The sequence below is a fragment of the Diplotaxodon limnothrissa genome, linkage group LG11 (genome assembly GCF_057381915.1).
Source record: "Diplotaxodon limnothrissa isolate DT_005_m linkage group LG11, D_limnothrissa_male_GT1.1, whole genome shotgun sequence".
Classification (NCBI taxonomy): Eukaryota; Metazoa; Chordata; class Actinopteri; order Cichliformes; family Cichlidae; genus Diplotaxodon; species Diplotaxodon limnothrissa.
This window is the reverse complement of record NC_140606.1, coordinates 33316572-33338548: the sequence shown is the minus strand read 5'-3', so window position 1 is coordinate 33338548 and position 21977 is coordinate 33316572. Positions and strand designations below refer to the sequence as shown.

General features: G+C 40.8%; 1 protein-coding gene across 3 annotated transcripts in view; it reads right to left on the bottom strand.

Annotated features, from left to right (window-relative positions):
- sema6cb (semaphorin 6Cb) overlaps nucleotides 1-21977 on the bottom strand; it is a 148718-nt gene that overhangs the window by 26844 nt on the left and 99897 nt on the right. For all 3 annotated transcript variants that reach the window (XM_085366650.1, XM_085366651.1, XM_085366652.1), the window contains exons 9-17: nucleotides 20594-20684; nucleotides 19572-19694; nucleotides 18402-18490; nucleotides 18006-18223; nucleotides 16862-16993; nucleotides 16432-16587; nucleotides 12762-12938; nucleotides 12199-12336; nucleotides 4881-4958 (exon numbers count right to left, since the gene is read on the bottom strand). In XM_085366650.1, the coding sequence (XP_085222776.1) occupies nucleotides 4881-4958; nucleotides 12199-12336; nucleotides 12762-12938; nucleotides 16432-16587; nucleotides 16862-16993; nucleotides 18006-18223; nucleotides 18402-18490; nucleotides 19572-19694; nucleotides 20594-20684 (1202 nt within the window). The remainder of the gene's footprint in view (nucleotides 1-4880; nucleotides 4959-12198; nucleotides 12337-12761; nucleotides 12939-16431; nucleotides 16588-16861; nucleotides 16994-18005; nucleotides 18224-18401; nucleotides 18491-19571; nucleotides 19695-20593; nucleotides 20685-21977) is intronic.

The window sequence follows — 21977 nt, the reverse complement described above, 5'->3', positions numbered from 1 at the left end:
GCCAAGCAGAAGATATGCAATAATTCCAGAGCTGCACATTTTCAGCCGTCAGAATAATCTATTGGAAGCCAGTCAACAGTGAGAGTGCCACTCTCCCTCTCTTCCTCTCCCTCGGTGTGTTTGTGTGTGAGACAGGGGCAAATGTAGTGCGATGTCAGTCTACAGCAAACTCCAAGCACAACAGTTTACAACCCATGTACAGAGAGGTAAGAAAGGAAGGGAAAAAAAACGCCAGGCGAGGTGATTTAGCAGCAGGTTGTATATCAACCACACAGGGACGCACATAGTCCTTGACTGTCAGGAGAAGAAAATAGTACCTTTAACTGCCCTTACTCCTACCTCCTACCCCTCCTCCTCTAGCCTTTATTACCACCATCTATCTGCCTACCTATTCATCCATCTGTCCATCCAACCAACCAGCCATCCATCTTTCTTCCCTATTTTACCAAACGGAGCGGTACATGGCTGCATGATTGAAACACATGCAGCTGAACATCACTTCTGATTTTATGGCCCAGACTTCAGAAGAGGGGGAGGGAAGGGTCTGAAGAAAACAGAGGCAATGGCCGACCTGTTGCTTGCACATTAGAGTCCAGCTGAAATTGCATTGCGTATTTTGTTCCTACAGCATACAGTAGTGGTCTGCAGTGGCCGTGAAACAAAATTGTCTCAGGTGATCGTCCTTAAATAGAACTATGACATTATTATTTTCAATCTCTATTATGGAACTGGCTTTTGATGCATTAACCAGACTGCTACTCTTTCTCAATCTGAGTATTGGAAAGTTTGCAAAAAGTTTTTCCCCTGCTCCATTTTTATTTTCCTTTATTGTCTCCTACTACCATTTCTGAACCTGAACTTCAATTCCTTGCAGTGTTTCTCTCCACACACTACACATTATAAATATATATGTGTTCAAAAAAAATGCCTCACGCACCCATCACTGTGATGCAATACAGAAAGAATATGAACTCCATCAATCTTGTGTTACACCTTGGCTTGCTGAACAAGCAACCAGCCAAACATCTGGCGGAGAAAGTCATGCTGATAACATCAGTCATACATCACACAGGCTAGATGCAGACCCTGTATTAGCAAGTACACTACAGCATAAAAGTCTAGCTACAAATACAAAGACTGGTCAATTTAGATGCACATTTTTGAGGTCCTATAATCAGCATCACTGCAAATAAATTAATCATGTTTCATTTTTTATTTGTCAAAACAAACCGAATGAATCAACACAGCATCCTGCTTCCTGCCCTAAGCCACACGGGAGAAGCGCCAGCTCTGCTTAATTATGTCGGCCTCCTCCACGGGTAGTGCCGGGTACACCTTGCAACCTCTCCAGTAACCAAACCACAGGCTAGGTTCAATTTCGTGTTCTTGCATAACAGTTGTAGCCACATCACACATCAAAGTGAAAGGGAGAATCAGATGCAGTGCCCCAGTGTCTCCCAAGATCTTAACTGCCTACTCCTTTACACCGGGAAGGAACACACAACAGAAATAGATGAAGCATAAAAATTTTTGTCTTAATATTCAAACATACTGGGACAGAGGAAAATGGGCGTAGATTAAATTTGGAGCACAAACTGAGCTGCAGCAGCAGGTTTTACTGGTGCTCTACTGCAAACCTTAACTTTCCTTTTAATGGCAGAGCCAAATAGGTTGCCAGTAATGGCACCAGAATTGTTTTTCTGCCTAGTACTATACTGAGGTGTGGAAAAACTGGCCTCACCAAAAGTATTATGAGTAAAGATGTATTCATTAGCCAAAACTGGAGGAGAGTGTATAGCAGAACATTATACTATACAAGTTATTTCAGTGCTACAAGATCACACAAATCTTGAAAAGCTTTGAGCTCTGATGGACCAATTGATGGATGCGTGGATTTTACTTGCTAAAAGAAACTCCAAACGCCAATTAACCTATCCCCACTACTGCATGTTTTTGGACTGTGGGAGGAAGCCGGAGCACCCGGGGAGAACCCACGTAAAACAAACTTCCTTCCAGTTCGCAAGGGCAAAGAAATATATTTGGATTTTAATTCTGCTGACCTGTCTGCCTCTCACCCACCACATTTTCACCATCAACAACCCAATTACACAGCTTTAACACGTCCAGTACAACAAACAAAAGTGAGACATGTTGAGAGTCCGGCAAAATGATGATCACATATTCATCATGTTGATGTTGCCCACTTGTCTCATCGTAGATTAGCTATTGATTGTCAAGAGCACATCACCCCAGCAGGTCAAGTTGATCCGTGCAGTGTTCAACAACTCACTTGAGGAGTGAAATGAGATTAAAAAAATTATTGCTTCTCTTCCTGTTTGGCTGCACATTATTGACTAAATTGCGAACCTGTCCTCTGTGCCTGGGAGTTAAGAAACTAATAATGCCTTTATATCGCTGTGCCCTCCCAAGTGCTTTCAGACTGACCAAACACCACAGTGGCGGTTCCCACTAATTACTATATGTTCGTCCGGGGAAGAATTAACAGCTGAAACCTCCTGGAGTGTTTGATTATGAAGCAAATCTGCACAATTTTGTTTGGGTGATTCATTATTATAGATGGGATCAGAAAATTACTTTTACGACATGAAGGGCTTTTAACTTTTAAAGTATGTTTTAGTTTTGGACAGACCGCCACTCACTGAAGTGGAGCCTGAAAACCAATGTCAACTAACAGTTCATTGCAGTGCCCTCTGAAATAAACTGCAGAATGACCCTTAATTAATAAAGACCAAGGTCAGCTTATTCCCTTAATAGCTTCACCTTGTACTAGCACTCATTTGCCAAAAGCAGCTTAGTGTTAATGATAGATATATTTGTTACTAAGATATGCTACCTCATTGAGTACACCTGTTCAGCTGCTCAGCAATGCAGATATCGAATCAGCCAGTCGCATAACAGGAAGCCAATGTCATCAGCCACAAAGACAATGTGAAAAAGAACTGAAGGTCAAACAGAGAATTAGATTTGGGGGAAAAAGGTAGTTCACATGTATAGTTGTTAATGCCAGACTGATCGGTCTGAGTATTTTCCCCATATGACAATCTCTAGGTTTTACAGAGAATGGTCTGAACCAGAAAACATATCCAGTAAGCTGCAGTTCTCTCGGTGAAAATACCTCGATGATGCCAGAGGTCAGAGGACAAGGGTCTTATGGGTTTATGGCTGCCTTCAACAAGATAATGCACCATGTCAAAAAAGCTCAATCATCTCAACCTTTTTTGTTGAACATGACAATGAGTTCACTATACTCAAATGGCCACTACAGTTACCAGAATTCAATCCAACAGAGCACCTTCGGGTTGTGTTGGAATTTGGACATTTGCATCATGGATGTGCAGCCAACAAGTCTTTGTGATGCTATTATATCAATATGGACCAAAATCTGTGAGGGATGTTTCCAGGACCTTGTTGAATCTGTGCCATAAAGAATTAACCCTCTCAGGCTCAAATTAAACTTTTTGTTGCTAATGCACAACCAAGTCCCGCAGTGGTACTTTCGAGTAAAAAAAACCTCATAAAATATGTATGTGGGGTAATCAGCTTGTTCGTTTTTAACTATTGCAAATCGGCAACGCCTGCCATGAGAGGGTTAAGGCATTTGGAAGGCCAAGCTGGTATTAGAAAGACGTATCTATCAAAGGGCATTTTTAAATGAGTGCATTTTGTATCCTTCAACAGATCTGAATCCCCACTAGAATTCAAAGTAAAAGATAAAAAAATAAGTAGCTTGAATTTACAACTGCACAGAATCAGTTTATGAGTTAATTCACAGAATCAATATCCAACCGCTTAGTGGTTAGCAGACATCTGTTCTGAAGCATCAAGCTTTGATTTCTGAGACTAAACCAACAGCAGAGTTGATCTGATTGAGAAACTTAGGGACACTGTGACTTTTCAATTACAGGGTAGCCAGACTGTGAATCATATCTTGTTTTCTATTCTGAATTTCCCTCTAAATGAGATTATAATTCACAAAATTAGCATCATTTTGTATTAAATACTTTTTTTCTAAAGTTATAGCCTCAGTAGTTTAATGTTTAAAGTAAGCAATATAGTGTTTTTTGTATAGGATGTTGTGTAATTCAACTTCTGGCCCCTGCTAACCATTCAACAACATGCTGGTTTAAGGCACTTGTCTCATAACCATTTACATAGATTTGTAATGCAGCCTTTTTGTTTTTTAGCTACACTGCTCACATCCAGAGAGCAATTAATAATAACTTTAATTAACAATGTGCTTAACCAAAATTTCCTGACTCAAAGCTGACCTTTGACCATGTTGAGTATAATGCAAACAGATTGGAATCCAGTGAATCAGTGAAATGTGTATCATTTCATAATCACTGAGTCTTCAAATCTGATAATCATGTCGCACTGTTCTGCTGTCAGGGTGTTGTTTTAGACGCTACTCAGAGCACTTTGAATTTTAGACATGAGCATGAGAAACAGTTACTATCCCGGATCTCTACATAGAACTAAAAATGACGGTAATGGAGCAAACTGCACTACAGCAACACGCTGCAGACCCTGGCACAGGTGCCTAAAATATGACTGAGGATTGTAAAATTTGTAGGAATGTTAACAATTAAATGCCTACATTATGCAGCTTGCCATTCAAGCAAAGATCTTTCACTTGACATTAAATGTATGCAATGAAATGAAACAGACAGCTAATAATTTTAAATCAGCACTGCAGTGAACCTCATTAGACTAAATGCTTTTGGCAATTTCTGATACAAACAACACAGCAGTGAAGCAGCTTTGATTGATTTCAAAGTCAGCGCTCGCCTAATGATTATAATGGTGTTTTTTTTAAAGCCCTATAAAAATTATTGTTACTCACTGCATGTGTGACTTACCTGAAACCAGGTGAAACTATGACACAGCTGCCCGACTTGAGCCAGATGCAGTAAGGGTCCCGTAAGGACAAACAGCTTCTGCATAATAGAAAGACAGTCAGTTAATGATAGAAGGAAACATGAAGAACAGCATGCATGCAGACAGTGGATGTTAGTTGGGTAATGAGGCACTACCCAGCCACAAACCTAAAAAAGCCCCACATCCCTCAACTAACAAAGGGTAAAGAACTCCATGTGTAGGCTGGTTTGCACCACGTGGCTGAACATTTAATGTCTCATTAAGAAAAGAAAGATAAGTTGAATAAACACATTTAACATGAAATTGCAGCATCCTCATTTTCTTTAAGTGTGGCTAAAACATCATTTACCAAGCAGCACTAATTGACGAAATAGAAGCAGAGTTACTGAAACTGCAGCATAAATCTTTACATCTTTATTTAATTTGCATAAAAACAGGGGGGTCCGAGGCTCAAGAGCTGCACTACTTTACTTCTAAAATCTGGTGTTATACAAATAATGTATAACATTCAAATAGAGTATAGCTTCGACTTTATGGTGGAATAATTATTCATACAATTAATCACATGCCTGTTATTGCTTCCAATAATACTGCATTCTCTACAACAGAAATTAATGTTGATACGCATACAAAGAGACAGAATTTAGATGGCAATCAGATTAGTTTGTAATTAGAGGTTGGACTGTAGACTTGTTTTTATCTGGCTATAAAAACACAAATAGACATTAGGGGATAAAAGAATGGTTTTGTGACATTTTGCATGTCTCACAGGTTAAAAGTTACAACCAGCATCTGTTTGGTTTTGCATTATACATCAATTCTAAATCTAGCTAGGTTAAGTTGTTCATTAATAATTAGAGACATATGATGAATGTCAAGATTTTAGTGTAGTCACGCTGACGAGGCATGCAGACTGCTGCAACAGTAAGCTGATACTGTTTGCTTTAGTATAAAAACCTGGACCTGTTTACCTCTTTCTTATAGCAGTCAGCATTAACCTCACTTAGTCACAGTTCCTACAGTAAAAACTCCCTGCAGCATTGCAACATTCAGTACTTTTCTTCCATTTTGAGACCCACACATCAGTTTTGTTGATAAAACTCTAACACTGCATTCTGCACAAGTCTGTGGATGCAATTTTCCCTCTCTGTGTTGTATGAATCATGTGGCCTTCATACTTCCAGTATGTGTCTGCAAAACAACACTGGGTGTCAGTGAGCGAATGAACACAATTTTTCACAGGTGCAGAGCTTACTTTTTGCATGTGTGTGGTATTCACCCAGCAGCACCGACATAATGAGCATAAAGTACGCCCAAAAAGAATGACAAAAACAATAATGCTCTCCTGCTTTTCCCATCTACAGTTACTTTAGAGATATTTTTAGCCTAATTCCAAAGAAAAGAAAAGAAAAACAAGTCAAGTAAACCTTCAAGGCAGACAAAAAAGCAAGTTCTAACAAAGATCCTGTGACCCGTTTTAAAAATCTTTAAGTATTTACTGATGTCTCAACTGAACATGCAGGTGTGTGCAGCTGTGCCAACATATTACTGTGCCAGGTCAGGAAAACTGAAAGTCAAGACAGGACATATTCTCCCATTAGTACTTGTGCAATCTGCAGCTGCAAACTGGGTATAAATAAATACACGGGCCAAGGCATTACACAAACTTTCTTTCTTTCTGTCTTGATTGAAACGACAATAAAAACCTATCCCTAACCTTGAGATCATACGCATTAAGTGCAACACTTTACAAAGCAATACATGTAAAATGGAATGTAAAATGTAAAATAATAAGGAATGTAAAATGATACCCATCCTAAATTCAGTAACTATATTCCAATTGCTACAGCAACAATTTTCTTCAATTATCTGCATACTGGGTTGATGGAAAAACATGTACGATCACGTGGAATGGAAGATAAATAAATAATGCATGACTTTTTAAAGCTAAATCAAATGCACTGCAATAATGGTAATGTCAAGTGACAAAATAAAACATTTGTCTTTGTCTTTTAAAAGAGCCAATATTAGATTCTTTGAGCTGATGCCCTTATCAACAGGATGTCATGTGTCAGTGTCTTCCAGAACAGCAGTTAGTGTGCTGTGTGGATTAATTCAAACACCCAGACCTCCTAATGTGGACCTTTGAGGCTCTACAACAATATCCTATATCTTTACCTTTCCTGCAACATAAAACACCCTCGATCCACATGCTTTGTCAAGAAAACAAAACACTGAGACATACAGATATAAACCGCTCGCTTTAGGCATTTTCACAAACAATTGCCACGGTTCTTGTTCTTGGGAGGACAGTACAATAATACAAAAGCCCTGTTGTTAATGTAGGTTTAGGCAAGGTCATATACTTGGCTATTTCTGAGTGCTTACCTCAAAAGTAGACTTGTATTTGTGTCTTTAGGCATGATGTAAGCATGGTAAACCAACATCTTTTTCTTTACAGCTTGGAATATTTTTTATTCTGAAGGATAATTTATTTGCAATAACAGAATCATTCTTGGTTGGAGGGGCTTAGAATATGAAGTGGCTGGAGAAATCATCATTGTCAGATGTCTATCTAAACACGGTATACAAAAATCCAGACACCATTGCATGTCTTCTTATGTTTCAATCCTCGTTTTGCTTGTGTTCAATGCAGGGCTACTGACACTTCAACATGCATGGGAAATGAAAAACAAAATGCCAAAATAAAAAAACCCAAAACTGAAGTGTTTGTTTTTGTCCAGCATCACAAATTGAAGCCCTCTAGGTATCAAGAACCTGAAATTAGCCTCATCCCCGTGTGTGACTGCCAATATGTGACACTGTGTGCTGCATTAATACATTATTCATACAGTCGCCATATATTGTATTTATATACACATCTAACTGACTCTAACTCTCCTCTCACCGTCGTCATAGAGATTCATCTACACTTACAGGTCAGAAACAGCCATCAGCACTACAGCACAGTCAGTTCTCCAGCTCTGATTTCTAAAGATGTGCAGTGAAGTCATTTGTTCTTTGTCGTAAGTGCAGTTTCTCTAAAACAGACTTGTGTGTGTCCCGTGCCACTCTTTAAAACTTCAGAGTTCTATCTGTCAAACTAAAGTGAACACAGTGGTGTGTAAGTCATGGTGTGTGTGTGTGTGTGTGTGTGTGTGTGTGTGTGTGTGTGTGTGTGTGCGCGCGCGCGTATGGGGCATCCATTAGCTGCCGAGGGCCTCCAAGGCTGAGCCTCATGACTTCCAGCTGTTATGCAGCCACAATTTTGAGAATAACAAAATACTGAGTGGAAAGGATTTCAGATATGATATGTCACTGGTGAACAACTATTTAAGGATTACATATATTTGCTTGATGGAAAACTAAAAGGTAATATTAACCATTCTGAATAGTTACTATGCTGCTTAACATTTGCACATGTGGTTTCATCACATGGACAACATGTCTGTGAAGGTTCTCAGTCATCCAGGTGATCGTAGTCTAAGGAGCTTGGAAAGGAAGCGTCTGGACTTCTTTAAGTTTCTTGAAGACCTTTCACCTCTCATCCGAGAAGCTTCTTCAGTTCTAAGAGCAATTGGTGGAGAGTCCCAGATTTTAAGCCCTACGGGAGTGTCCCCAAGAGGCTCATGGACCTCTTTGACTTCTATTATCGAGGCGATATCGAGGATGCCAGTGTTCACATTTTGGACAGAGAAGACTGATGGTTTGAAAGAGGAGTGAAAGAAGCCATCTGTGTCCACTGTGAACGACCATCTTTGAACAGAGGCGATGGCTTACGACACCTGTCTGCCATCTATAATCCAGTTTTGAGATCCCTGCTCAGACGCCTTAACCACTCCCACACACCTACTCATATCCTGGGCCTTTTGACCTCAGGAAATCACATGATAGGGTGGGGCTAGACTTCACAGTGGGTTCACCCAAAACCCTGGGTGAAGGTGACACACACCCGTTTTCACACCTTCACTCGTGTGATTAGTTAGAGGATCAACAGGGGGTCCATGGCCCTCTTGGGGGACACCCCATAGGACTTAAAATCTGGGACTCTCCAGCAGTTGCTCTTAGAACTGAAGAAGCTTCTCAGATGAGAGGTGAAACATCTTCAAGGAAAACAAAAGAAGTCCAGGCGCTTTCCTTTCAAAGCTCCTTTTACCACATATACAACACTTTCTTCAGATTACCTGTAAGAAAAAAAAAATAGGGCCCTGTATTGTTAACATATCCATTACAGTTCAACTTTGACCTTTTGTGCTGACTGCGACACAGCTTTAGAAACCACTATATTTCAAGTCAAATGAACTTCTTAACCAAGATGAACATTAGCTCCAGACCAAATGTACATATTATATATTTATGCTGAAGTGAAAATACTCACGTGTCTCTTACCCATAAGAAGTGCAAAAAGGATAATTTATTACAGGAGACTGCTTACTGCCTCCCACTGGCAGTCATAGCTATAGTTCAACAACGACTATCATTATTCTCTAACCTTATACAAGAAAAAAAATGAGGTTCTGAAATAAGAATGGGCTTATAAGTGTTATTCTGCTGAGCAATTACAGTGTGTTTTGTTGTTTAATGTGCGAGACTTGTTTGGGGGATTAGACTGTCTGATTTAAGGCCTTTCTATTAACCTGACTGCTCATGTGTCTGGCACCTTTCGGATGTTATTATAGACTTGCAATCTTCCCGGATATCAGCAATAACTTTGATACAATACAAGATCATCATAGGTTACAGAAAATACAGCCAATGCTATAAAAATACAAGCCAAGTTTTAACAACCTGGAATTACCCTTTGAGGCATTACATCTTCAGTTAATTAACAGTACCCTGTATGTGACAGCATCAATTGATATACATTTATTTAAGAGCAGTCCTGAATAACAATATGAGCAAGTTGAACCAGTTCATATTAAAAAATAAATAAAAAAAATAGTCAAGCGAGCTGAAAATCCTTGGATCTAAAGACTTTGAGGGTTTGGGGCCTCCTCTGCCCCTTTATTATACTGTTTTATTAAAATTCCCATTTCATCCAGTTCTCTGCTGCTCTTCAAAACAGAGCGTTTTCTGAAACCTAATATTGGCAGCAGGGCCTCGAGTGAGAAAACAAACCTGACGGTACTGGTTTTAGTGAGCGAGAGAGAGAAACAAGCCAAGAGTGAGAGAAAATGGAAGCAGACACGAGAGAGATGGAGTAAATCTCATCTAGAGGGAGATTGTTTCAGCGGTGTGGTAGAGGAGGATATTGTGGCTGAAATCTGACCTCCTGGACAGTGGTGATGCTGCTTATGGGGGACGCTAATCCCAGGATGAGGTGTGCTGTAGCTGTAAGTCTCTAAAAAGGATCTGTGGATGCAGCAAGGCCACGAGCTCAAGTAAGACAGGCCCTATCCATTTTCTTTCTGCTCCTTCTTTTCCTTTTTCTCTCCCTTACAACATCAGGAAAAGAAAGCAGTGACCAACATTACTGGCTCTCAGCCAATCAGCTGGATGCAATTTATGACTAAATGATGTTGAGAGCTTCTCCAGGTCTTTGCAATGAGGGGTTTGCATGCTATGGGGGTATATGCATTCCCTGGGGTAGCTGAGGAGAAATCCTTCCTCTGGGTTGAAGGGGCTGAGAACAGGGGGGAGTTATAAGGGGCCAACATTCCTCACAGCACCAAAAATAGACCTTGAAGCTGAGGAGCAACTACATTAGCTGAGGCTATAATGTAGTTTGGCAAAGCAGGATACTTGAAGCTGTTGCTGTGCTCTGCTTATAAGTGTGTTCCTTCACAAAAGCTTTTACTTTGGCCTGTTTAATAAATTACAGAATACAACGGGCTGTGTTTGAGCAATGGTAGGCAACGTGAACTTGGAGTAAACCCCTGAAAAATTACAAAGAAAAGTTTTTTAATATAAGCCAAGTTGGAAAACTTAGAAACGGATAAAAGCAAAACTGACTGAATGCAATGGGACCGGGGCAGATAAACGACGACCTGAAGCATGCAGCATAAACATTCAGTGAAGCTTCTGTTCAAACACAGAGATGAAAATCGCAGCAGATAAAAACAGCAGATCTGTGCGGACCAATGATGTAACCACACCTTTCCTAAAAGTAATACATGAAAGTAACATAGGTGAAATACTTACATCATGTGTTTTACATTCTTTTTCGCCATTCTGCGGTAACCTAATACTCTGATAATAACTTCATGTAAAAGCAGTCTCTAAAGTTCAGGTGGAGGGCTTAAAGCTTTTCCCTGCTGTTCTCCTAAAATGGTTGATTTCTTGGCCGTAAACGCAATCAGCCTTTTAAACATCGGCTACACACGTGTAAGAAAGGGAACAAAATGATGAAAGGGTATACGTAATTTTGTACCGGTGAACGTTTGACATCTGAAACATCAAACGCTAAAGCAAAAGTTATGCTCTCTCAATACAGGGAAAATCAAGAAAGGAGCACCATTTGTTCCCTCAAAACAATGTCGAAGCAAGTGGAGAAATCTTATTACTGACTTTCCACATGCACACACACTTTTATAATGCATGCAAATGTGTTTTCTGATTTCTGTGGATAATCTAGTTTCTTGCCAGCGTACAGTATAAACGCACTCCAAAATCTAAAACAAACAAAAACAGCTGCAAAAAATATCTTTAATAGGACTACATTTGGGGCTCCTATGCTTGCATTTCAAATTCGAATTTGCCAGTTAACATTTGTGCATGCTTTCGCACATGCAAATGCTCCTTATTACAGCTGTATAAACAATGGACCACGTATACTCAAACATGAAGATCAGACAGCAATCTGACGACTTGAGCTTATGAAAACGTCCAACCTTTCAACACAGAATTTCCAATGTAGAAGGCATACGAAATTGCTAATGGGTTCAATAACCTTTCATTTTTTTCCTATGGTCACTTACCTGCCAACACCACAAATAACTTAATAGTACTTATTTGAAAAAGTGGTCCAATTCTAAGAATTGGGGAAATAATAGTCCAACATCTGCTTTATGGTACAGTACTCTATTCAAAAGCCTATAAAAGCATTGTGAGTGGATGCATTTGCTAAAGGGAAACTGATCTTACTTTACTTGATTTACCTGGATCAGTTAGTGTCATTTTCTTTGTGGCACAAAACGAGAAAACAAAAAACCCATGCATGGTTTCTGAGGTACTGCACAGTTTTGGGACCTTTCACTTAAACAAAATATACTGATCAGTATCAAAAATTTTATACAGAATATGCATAATATTCTGTCCAAACTCTGGTGGCGATAATGCTTTACTGTATAGTTGACTCACTTCTTGCAGTGGCTGTACTCAGAGCAGCGGCTCAGCGGCACACGGATCACGCAGCTTGAGAACGCCACAAACAACGCATGATGATCCCGGTCCAACTCAAGCCCCAGGACCCTCCTATCCTCCCCCTGCACATTGCACCTGGGAACACGGAAAAACACCAACTGTCACAATCAGGCATTTTGTATTTCGTTTCATTTTTTAAATCAGCGCTGTACACGGCTGGTTCAGTCTGAAAATTATACAGAAAGCCGACTGTGAATCAAACTCCATGCAGATAGATTTTTCAAGCTGTGCAGCAAGAAAACAAAAGAATACATGGGCTGTACAGGGTGATGCAAAGTGTTACAATAGACCAAAGAGTGGGTGGGCAGGACAGATCAAGGCAGAACAAGGAGAGGAGGAGAACAAGCAACAGAGAAGGAAAAGAACAGAGATGTGCTAAGTAAAGTACAGAGAAAGCAAAAGAAATGGAAAGAGAGAGAGCAATAAACCAAAGAGACAATTACAAGAACACGCATCGTTTAATACAGAAGCAACATGACACATAATAGACTTTGTCTCACTTGTTAGGGTTATAGACATCAAGGTCCTCCAGGAGCTGGGTGCTGAAAGATGCGTTGGCTCCCTCAGTGCTGGCCAGGATCTTCAGCACATGGCCATTATCTGACCCGAGGAAGACTACCGTGTAGTTCTTATATGGCCCTGCAGATGTATCCACTGCAATCTGAGTCAACTTGAACCTGCATTAAAAAAACAAGACAACAAGACAAAGCGACTTACATCTACACTGAAGATCATCTAAATTTAAGCTGTCATGTCACTTGCTTGCATAAATTTGTGGGCGTCAACAACACCAAATGCTCTGGTTAGCATCTCATTATTGCTTCTTTGTTTTATGAAAGTAGAGTTTCAGTGGTAAACAAAACAAACAGTGGGTGAGTACTAAGCTCATTGTATAAAGCATCAGTATAAAATCAGTCACTTCATCTACCAACCCACCATCCCCTTCCTTCATCGCCTACATCTTTTAAAGCCTTCATCCTATCAATTCATCTATCCATCTATCCGCCCACCCAGAGCCATTCAATCGATCCATTCTTTGTGTTGTTGAGCCACTTTTCTATGCAGTCTTGCACAGAGGCCCGGTTTTCTATTTTCTGGTTGTATTTGTGTGAAAGTCCAGCAACACACCGCTTTATTTGGAGTGCCACCCTGCTTCATATTCATCCAGCTTCTCGCAGTTACACCTGGGAGGTGCCCAGTATCACCACAGCTGTCTACTGTTGGCTCCACTGGAGCAGGTGAGGATTAAAAGCTGTGCTGAAGGGCACCTTGAGTCCAGTGGTGGCTGAGAGGTGGATAGGCTTAACTCATTCATTTTCTCTGCTGTATTTCCATTCTCTGGCCCGGGGATTTAAACAAACAAACTTCCTCTAATAATTTCTTTGGCATTGCAGTGCTTCTAGATTCTTATAAAAAGGACACCCGCAGCAACTTCTGTGCCCTCACTTCTCCCTCAGTGCCTCCCAGATGGTCCCACAGAGGCTGTGTTTACCCACATGAACTTGACGGGCACTGATGAGGCCAATCACCGTGGTGTCATCTGCAAACTTAATGATGGTGTTGGAACCATCGGCAGGTCTGCAGTCATGGGTGAAGAGGGAGTAGAGGAAAGGGCTCATCACACAGCCTTGTGGTACACCGGTGTTCATCGTGATTGTAGATGAACAGTGGTTATCCAGGACATGTTGGGGGCGGTTGGTCAGGAAGTCCAGTAACCATTTGCAGATGAGGGAACTGATGCCCAGGTCTGTCAGTTTCCTGATGAGTTGTGAGGGTGGATTGTATTGAACGCTGAACTGAAGTCTATAAACAGCATTCTGGCGTAGGTGTTGTTGTTGTCCAGGTGTGAGAGGACGGAGTGCAGTGCGATGGAGACTGCATCCTCTGTACTCCTGTTCTGGCGGTATGCGAATTGGTGGGGGTCCAGGGTGGGGGGGAGACAGGATTTGAAGTGTGGCACGAGCAAAATGAGATGTTATCATGGTAGAATAAAAGATCCCTGAGGACTGGTCTGGAGGAAGGTTGGGGAAGTGTGTTTGCATGCACATGTGAGGGGGTGTGCGTGCGTGAGTCACACCCCCTCCTTTTGTGCACAAGGAAGATTGAGAGTGTGGGTCGAGTGTCAGCGCCAAGGCTGAAGTCGAGTAGCACTATTGGCAGTCACTCCTCTCCACTTCACCTGCCACAGGTGGCTCTTTCATCTTCCCAGCCCATAGCCTGGTTCTTATCTCACCTGGTAATCATGAATATAGACGTCTCAGTCGAGCTGTTGATTCTAATGGGTAGAAAAAAGAAAAACAACCCAGTGCCGATTTAATAAGCTTGAATCTTGTGATGGTCCATAGGTTTTGCACTGAACGTATCCATTTTGTTAGGTAATGTCACAAATTGAATGAATCGAAGCGTCACCTAAGAAAACAGCACAGAACAACAAAAACAATAAAACTGAACATGTTTATGCTAGAAAGATTACCATAAAGAAAGTATGTTTGTAAAAACCATAATTCGTTTCCCTATAATTATAATACACTTGGAGGTATTCATAACACTTTCTGGTGGTAAGTGTTGTCAGGAGGTCCAGCAGGTCAGCTACTAAATCAGAAGGTTGGTGGTTCAATGGTCCAGCAACACACCGCTTTATTTGGAGTGCCACCCTGCTTCATATTCATCCAGCTTCTCGCAGTTACACCTGGGAGGTGCCCAGTATCACCACAGCTGTCTACTGTTGGCTCCACTGGAGCAGGTGAGGATTAAAAGCTGTGCTGAAGGGCACCTTGAGTCCAGTGGTGGCTGAGAGGTGGATAGGCTTAACTCATTCATTTTCTCTGCTGTATTTCCATTCTCTGGCCCGGGGATTTAAACAAACAAACTTCCTCTAATAATTTCTTTGGCATTGCAGTGCTTCTAGATTCTTATAAAAAGGACACCCGCAGCAACTTCTGTGCCCTCACTTCTCCCTCAGTGCCTCCCAGATGGTCCCACAGAGGCTGGTGTGTTTACCCACATGAACTTGACGGGCACGTCCCCGCAATGACTCGGCAATAGCGCGTGATGCGTTTCTGGTTAGATTTCATTTATCTAGCATCACTCTGGGGATAGGCGAAGCAGATGTGATGTTTTTGGCGCCAGATGTGAAGCGGTGCATGTTTCCCCAGTGTGGAGCCACTGCAGTGTCTGGCTGGCTGTCAGCCTGGCTCTACTTCAGCAGGCGTGGACAAGGCTCCTGTATACTATGAGACTGTGCCTGCGGTTGTAAGTTGAATCGGTGATATGTATCCGCTGTGAGTACATACATGTCTGAGGTTTGTGAGCTACTGCGTGAAACACTTGTGACACTTTTCACCAATTTAACATTCACGGCAACGTCATCTTGTATGAGTGGATTCTCAAATATCACAACACACACACACACACACGCACACACACACACCAACGACGTCCTCCCTTTGACAGGTGGGCTGTGGAGCTAGGCCAGCCCTACAGACAAGTCCTCTCCTTGTGCCCCCTTCATGTTTGATGTAAATCCAGTGTTGAAAAAAATTCAATGTGCTTTAATGGCAAGCAAGGTAGTGTGTTCCACTTGAGGTCACTCATCAATACCAATCACGGTTGCAAGAAAAACACTGCTGGTACATGATGCTGTGAAGGCAAACAGCCACTAAAGTACCAAAGAAATAATCCTGGCATTTTCTCCTAAAGGTCTGTACAGGAAATGAAACCAAAGAGCTTATGCAAGTCCTCCTTTAAATGTCACCAGTTTTTATTGTTTAAATAATTATAGCAGGCATTTCTTTGTAATTCTCAGCTGTCTGATAGACCTGCAACGCTAAACCTATTGTCTGTTTTAACCGAGGTAGAGTAGCACCTTGGACAACTCGCCCGTCTGTTAAAGCACACATTAACATAAACACACAACCACTCTCTCACATCTACATCTATGGTAATTTAGAGCCACCAGTTAACATAACATACATGTTTTTAGTCTGTAGGAGAATGTAATTCTTAACTCAACACTTCACAAGTTTGGGCAGATGCTGGCAGGTGCCAACTGCCTTTTGTTAGTGAATTCCAAGTACATATACTGCCATCAGAAAGTGACTGAAAGTAATTTAACAAAAATATTTTTCATAATACTTTCCATCTGTTCTCTTATTGAAACAAATCTTCTACCTGCTGGTGGTGCGGGTGAAAAAGGGTCGGTCGTTGACGGAGGGGACGGACTCGTCCATGAGCGGATAAGACTTGATGAAAGTCAGAGTTTCGTCAGGGAAATTGGTGGATGACTTGTAGGCGGCGGCTGATCCCTCGCCAGCGCAGCAGCCTGGCCTGCACGACAACAGCAGAGCGAGAGAGAGAGAGAGAAAAAAAAAGAAAAAAGCATTAGACATAAATCTGGTTCCACAGGCAGATGTAAAAACACTGGCAGCTGTTTGTTTTTGGGAGGAGCAGGAGGAAAAAACAGGTGCCTTGTGTGGCTGCCTTTTTTTAAGAGATGTCTGTGCAGAACAATAACAGCAACAGCTGCAAAAGCTCTGTTGTCAAAAGCAGAAAAAAATGTTCTAGGAAAGTGACAGTTTCTATTTAAAGATGAGTCTCTCACCTTGGTTTTGGGACTTGCTCCTCTGGAACAGGTGTCCAGGCTGACTCACTATTCTTCTGCTCTTTAAATTTACCACTGAAGGCCTTCTCTATGTCATCCATGTAGAAAGCACAGACTGCTGAGCCAGTGATGCTGTTAAAAGGACCCCAAAAGAAGACTTTACAAAGAGCAAGACAAAAGTCTGGAATTCACCAACTAAAGACAAGAATTCAGCCCACTGACTTCCTGTCACAAGTGGCCAGAAATATGATTTTTGATTGCTCTGTCTGTGCTCGTCTTTACTACTACTAGTATATGTCAAATATTCTTACCTCTTTCTAACCCTCTACAGTGTAGATACGATACAAGGAAAAAAAACAGAACAGTCTCCATATTGCAGAAGTTAAAAATGCATCCATCCAGAATTACATACTAATAGCTTGTACTGTATGTTTTCATGGAAAGCAGTGAATGACTTTGATCCTCCCAGCTGCTTTGACATATGAACTCCAGACAATCATGAAAATCACGTTGTGATATTATCAGATGTTGCTCTTTCTCGCAAAAACAAAAGTTTTCTCTGTCAGAGAATAGTGAGGCTCCAGCAGAGCGCAGGGGGCAGAACATATAACTGATCTATTCTCAATTAGAAAAAGCTGGCTGCTTAAACTCAGTTTAATACCCGATCAGACTGATTTGAACATTTGTGTCTGCCACAAACAACTCTGCAGGGTGATGTCTGTAAGAGTTTAGACCTGCAGAGCATGATAGGAACTGCTTCCTGTTTGTCAATGACATTCACTGAAAGCCAAAAAGTGCATCAGAATAGTGTAAATTGCTATTTTGGCTCAGCGACGTTTCAGAAGACGCAGAAAAGTGAAAAAAAATATTACTAGTGATAGCATTTGAGATACCGCTCATGTAGTACCTTACAAGTAAGTTACATCGCAGAAAACAAACATTTTCTGGATTAACTTTAGCGAAGATGTTTTTGTTTATCGAATTCTGTAACATTTCATTGTTAACAGGTCAAATTTGCAGATCACATAAAAGAGGATTAAACAAACGTGACTAGAGAGAAATTATCACACTAACTACTAACTAACTATAACATGGACATTTCAATTTCATCTTTACCTTGAAAAAAACATGAAAAAATGCCAACCTATTTGCCTGTGTGGTGAAGACTCCGAGCACAGTCGGCCGGTGGTTAATCTGCAGTACATTGGTGAGAGACTGGAGAACATCAAAGTAGAAAAAAGAATCACCAGGAACAGAACAGTTCAGCCGAGCTTTAAGAAATGATGTCCAGTAACGTTCCAGCACCCTCGGGGAGCCCCCATTGTCGTTCTTACAAACACGTGCAACCCTTGAGAAAACCACCTGAGGGGACAGGAGTGGAAATCATTTATAATCACCAAACTCAGACGCAGCCGACACGGAATACTGAACAGCAGTCAGGAATGTGCTCTGCATGTTGACTTCGAGCAGAAACGACAACAAGCTTAAACAACACACAACACAAATTTGTGTAGTGTCTGCTCTGAAATGAGTACCTCACCTTGCCAAGAGTGGTGTACTCCACTGCGATCTCGCTGAAGAAGAAGTACACGTAGTTCCCATACTCAATGGCATGGAGGAAATGGGGCTCTGTAGAGGACAAGGAAAAAAATGGTAATGATGACTTATTTCCAGTATGACAGGCTGGACGTGGAGCTGGTAAACACAGATGTTCAATTTGGTTTATAAATCGTAGATAAATGTGAAATGCCTGAGCTCTAAAATGGAAAATCCAAATTTTAGCAGAGAAAAATGTCCTTCCAATTCTTCCAATAACAGATCCTTATTCGGGTGAAATAGCAGAGGTAGTCCTGCATCAGTAGTGAAATAAAGATAACTTAAAACATTCTGCAACAGCACTTTCTACAACTCTGAATACAGCTTACTTTGCCATTTCTATCTTGTCACAAGCAATTGCTTTACTGAAACGACCCCACTCGCTCAGCGCTGTTAACGAGGATAAAAAAAATAATCTATTGCACATAAAGATAATATAGCTAAAACAATTAACGCCAAATTAATTGCCAATTATTGTGATGATAACAATCAAACATTCTTATTACTGGAAGGTTGATTCGGCTCCGTTTTCCTCCCAGATGAGGAAAAGCGATTGTTTCTTTCCTCCCTTTTGAAATCAGATGAAATTAAATGCATAAAGAAAGTGACACATAACAAGTCAAGATACTCTAGCCATCTTTTTCACTTCACTGGATGAGGCTACTCACATCTGCAATGAAGTGAAAAATACCCTCATTAAGTGACAAAATATTTGTTGGTATCAGTGCCAATAAAAACTAAAGGGGAGATTTTGACAAATGAAACTGATGTTTATTAATTATTTGTAACGGCTCGAAAGTGTGGAAAAACATAAACCTGGACACGAAGAAAGTTACTTCCAAAATAAAGGTTCAATTTAAAGGTCAGTGCTACCTGCAGATGTCAACCATGTAAATGTTTGTACAAGATTTGATAAGCCCTGCATTAGACCTCAAAGCTCGGTGAATTTTAGTAGTTTACACATTTAGGATGTCATCTGAAATGAAACAAGGTCTCAGATCCCACACCATATCAGAAAATCTTCCATTTCCTTAACCTACCACCAACCGCATTACAGAGCCACAGCTGCATTTGATATGCTATTACATTACACCTTATTGCATTGGCTTCTCACCTCGCAGCCATTTGGAGTCATACTTCACTGTACGCAGCACGGGGCTGCTTTCACCCAAACTTCTGTAAATAACTGCGTCACTTGCCAAGAAGTCAGTCATGGTGGCAGAGTAGAAATCACCACCTGAGAAAAAGGAAAAAAGTTATTGAGAACTACAGTCAAGGATCACAATTCCCACTAACCCACTTCTCTTAAGTGTCTATTTTGGTCACAGGTGACTTTTATTCCTCTTTAAAAGGAGGCTAAGGAAAGCAGTTGTAGGAGACTATGCGAGCTTTAATAACAGCCTGTGTGAACTTTGCATAAATGTCAGTGGAAACCTGGCAGGGTTGAGTGTACGTTTGGCTCTCTCTTCCCTGAACTTGATCCTGATGTGTTCACAATGTATCAACTTGCTTCACTGCTATGTTCATAAAGCAGTAAATCTAACCACAAACCGGGATCTGTGAAGAGGAAACTTCAGATTATACCATCTGATGATTTATGCCAAGATACTCAATTATATCGACATTTCAGGCTTTTAGCTCAGACTCTTACTGAGACACACTTGTAATGAGGCACTAATTGAAGTTAACATGCAGTTTAGCAGATTATATATTATTATCTTAGTATCCAATTACCACGTCAGAGAGACAGAACGCCAAGTGCAGTTACACGTTTAAGCCTATTGATTAGAAATGGTCCTTTATATGTAACAGCTACCCACTTTTAGCAAACCATCCTCTTCTGTTTCTGAAAGATGAACGTCATTTTCCTATTGTTCCACCCCCTTCTAATACATTTATAACATATTTTCACAAGGTTAATATAAAAAACAAAACAGGCAAAATATATGTGACTTCTTCTGAATATAGTCCACCACAAACATCGTTTTACCCGACTTCAAGTTCATTTAATAAACGCTAGTTTGATTAAAAAGAAAAAAACATTACTCCAAGCCTGACCTATATAATAAAAATGTCACAGCACAGATCATCACCTGTGAGATTTCAAGTTTGAACATCATCTGGGTCACTACTTACCTGCGAAAAGGCCGACATTGGACTGGCGGGACTCGAAGGGACATCGAGCCTGTCCCACCACCTCCTCCCCTTCCTGCTCCAGTGTCGACATCTAGGACAGAAATGAAGCAGCTTTACAAGGATGTATACAAAGCTTCAAAGCTAACCCAACAGAAGAATGGGCTATAAAACACAGAGTGACAGTTGTAAACAAGAAAACAACACCGCTGTTTACACTTATAAACCCACGAGGTTGTTTCTGCCCTGACAGAAAAAAAAAAAAAATCAATCAGCCTCAAACACCAAAAGTCTTTAATGCAGTGAGAATTGCAGTTGGACGCAAAGGAGGTGTATCAAATCAATGTGTAATAATGAAAGGCAACACATGCATCATAAAGATTAGTTTTATTTGGTGTATTGTATACAGGTCATTTCCATAAAAGATGTGTGAAAGCAGAGAGGCCAGTTTATCTCTCAGGCACAGATATTAAAGCTGCTATTTTTCCAGCCCCTGCTGTTAACAAGGTTGCGAGCCTCAAACACAACAACAAGAGAAACCCAGCAGAGCGACTTCACCGCCCTCTGTGTCAACAAGGTGACTGACACACATACACCGCGTTAACAGTCCATAAACACGTTGGCCTGGATTTTTCAGGCTTGTTCGACACATAGCTCTGTGTGATTGCTGTTCTATTGTTGTTCTGCAAGATGATTGTCAAACTCGGTCCTTTCTACAAAACTAAATAGAGAGATCATGAATGTGGAGTAGACATGATAACCTAACAGTTACACAACTATAACAAGAGCAATACAAGACATATGCTCTGCATTTAGGAGAAATATATTGCATTTTTTAAAAGGGAAGAACTTTTATCTAAACCTATATTTGCACGTTACAATATTCAGAATATTTAAAAAAAACAATGCTCTTTCAGGCAGCCTGGACTGTGAATGTCTTTTACAGTTTTCATGTTTTTCTCTATTGATAGGAATTACCCATTTCATGACAGCACCCACCTCCCTGTGTGCAAATGCTTCACCAAAACAAGTTTCAATGCGTCCCGAGCTAAGTGTTCCCCACGAGAGATTGTTTTTAAAAAATACAAGCCAGTGTGTTTTTCTCCTGCACTTAAATGGTAAACCACTTTCCCCAGCAGGTGCTGTTTTCCAAGAGACATGACAAGACCACTTCACGTTCACACTGTCAGGTATGGATATGTTTTGTAAGCTTAGGGTTAAGTTAGAGTTAGGCTGCTGTTCCAGGCCGCGATAAGGGATTGGATTTATATAGCGCTTTTCAAGGCACCCAAAGCGCTTTACAATGCCACTATTCATTCACTCGCGATGAGTTGAGGTTAAGGGAACATTGGTTGGTATCTACTCTTTACGGACTTTGCTTTTGTGG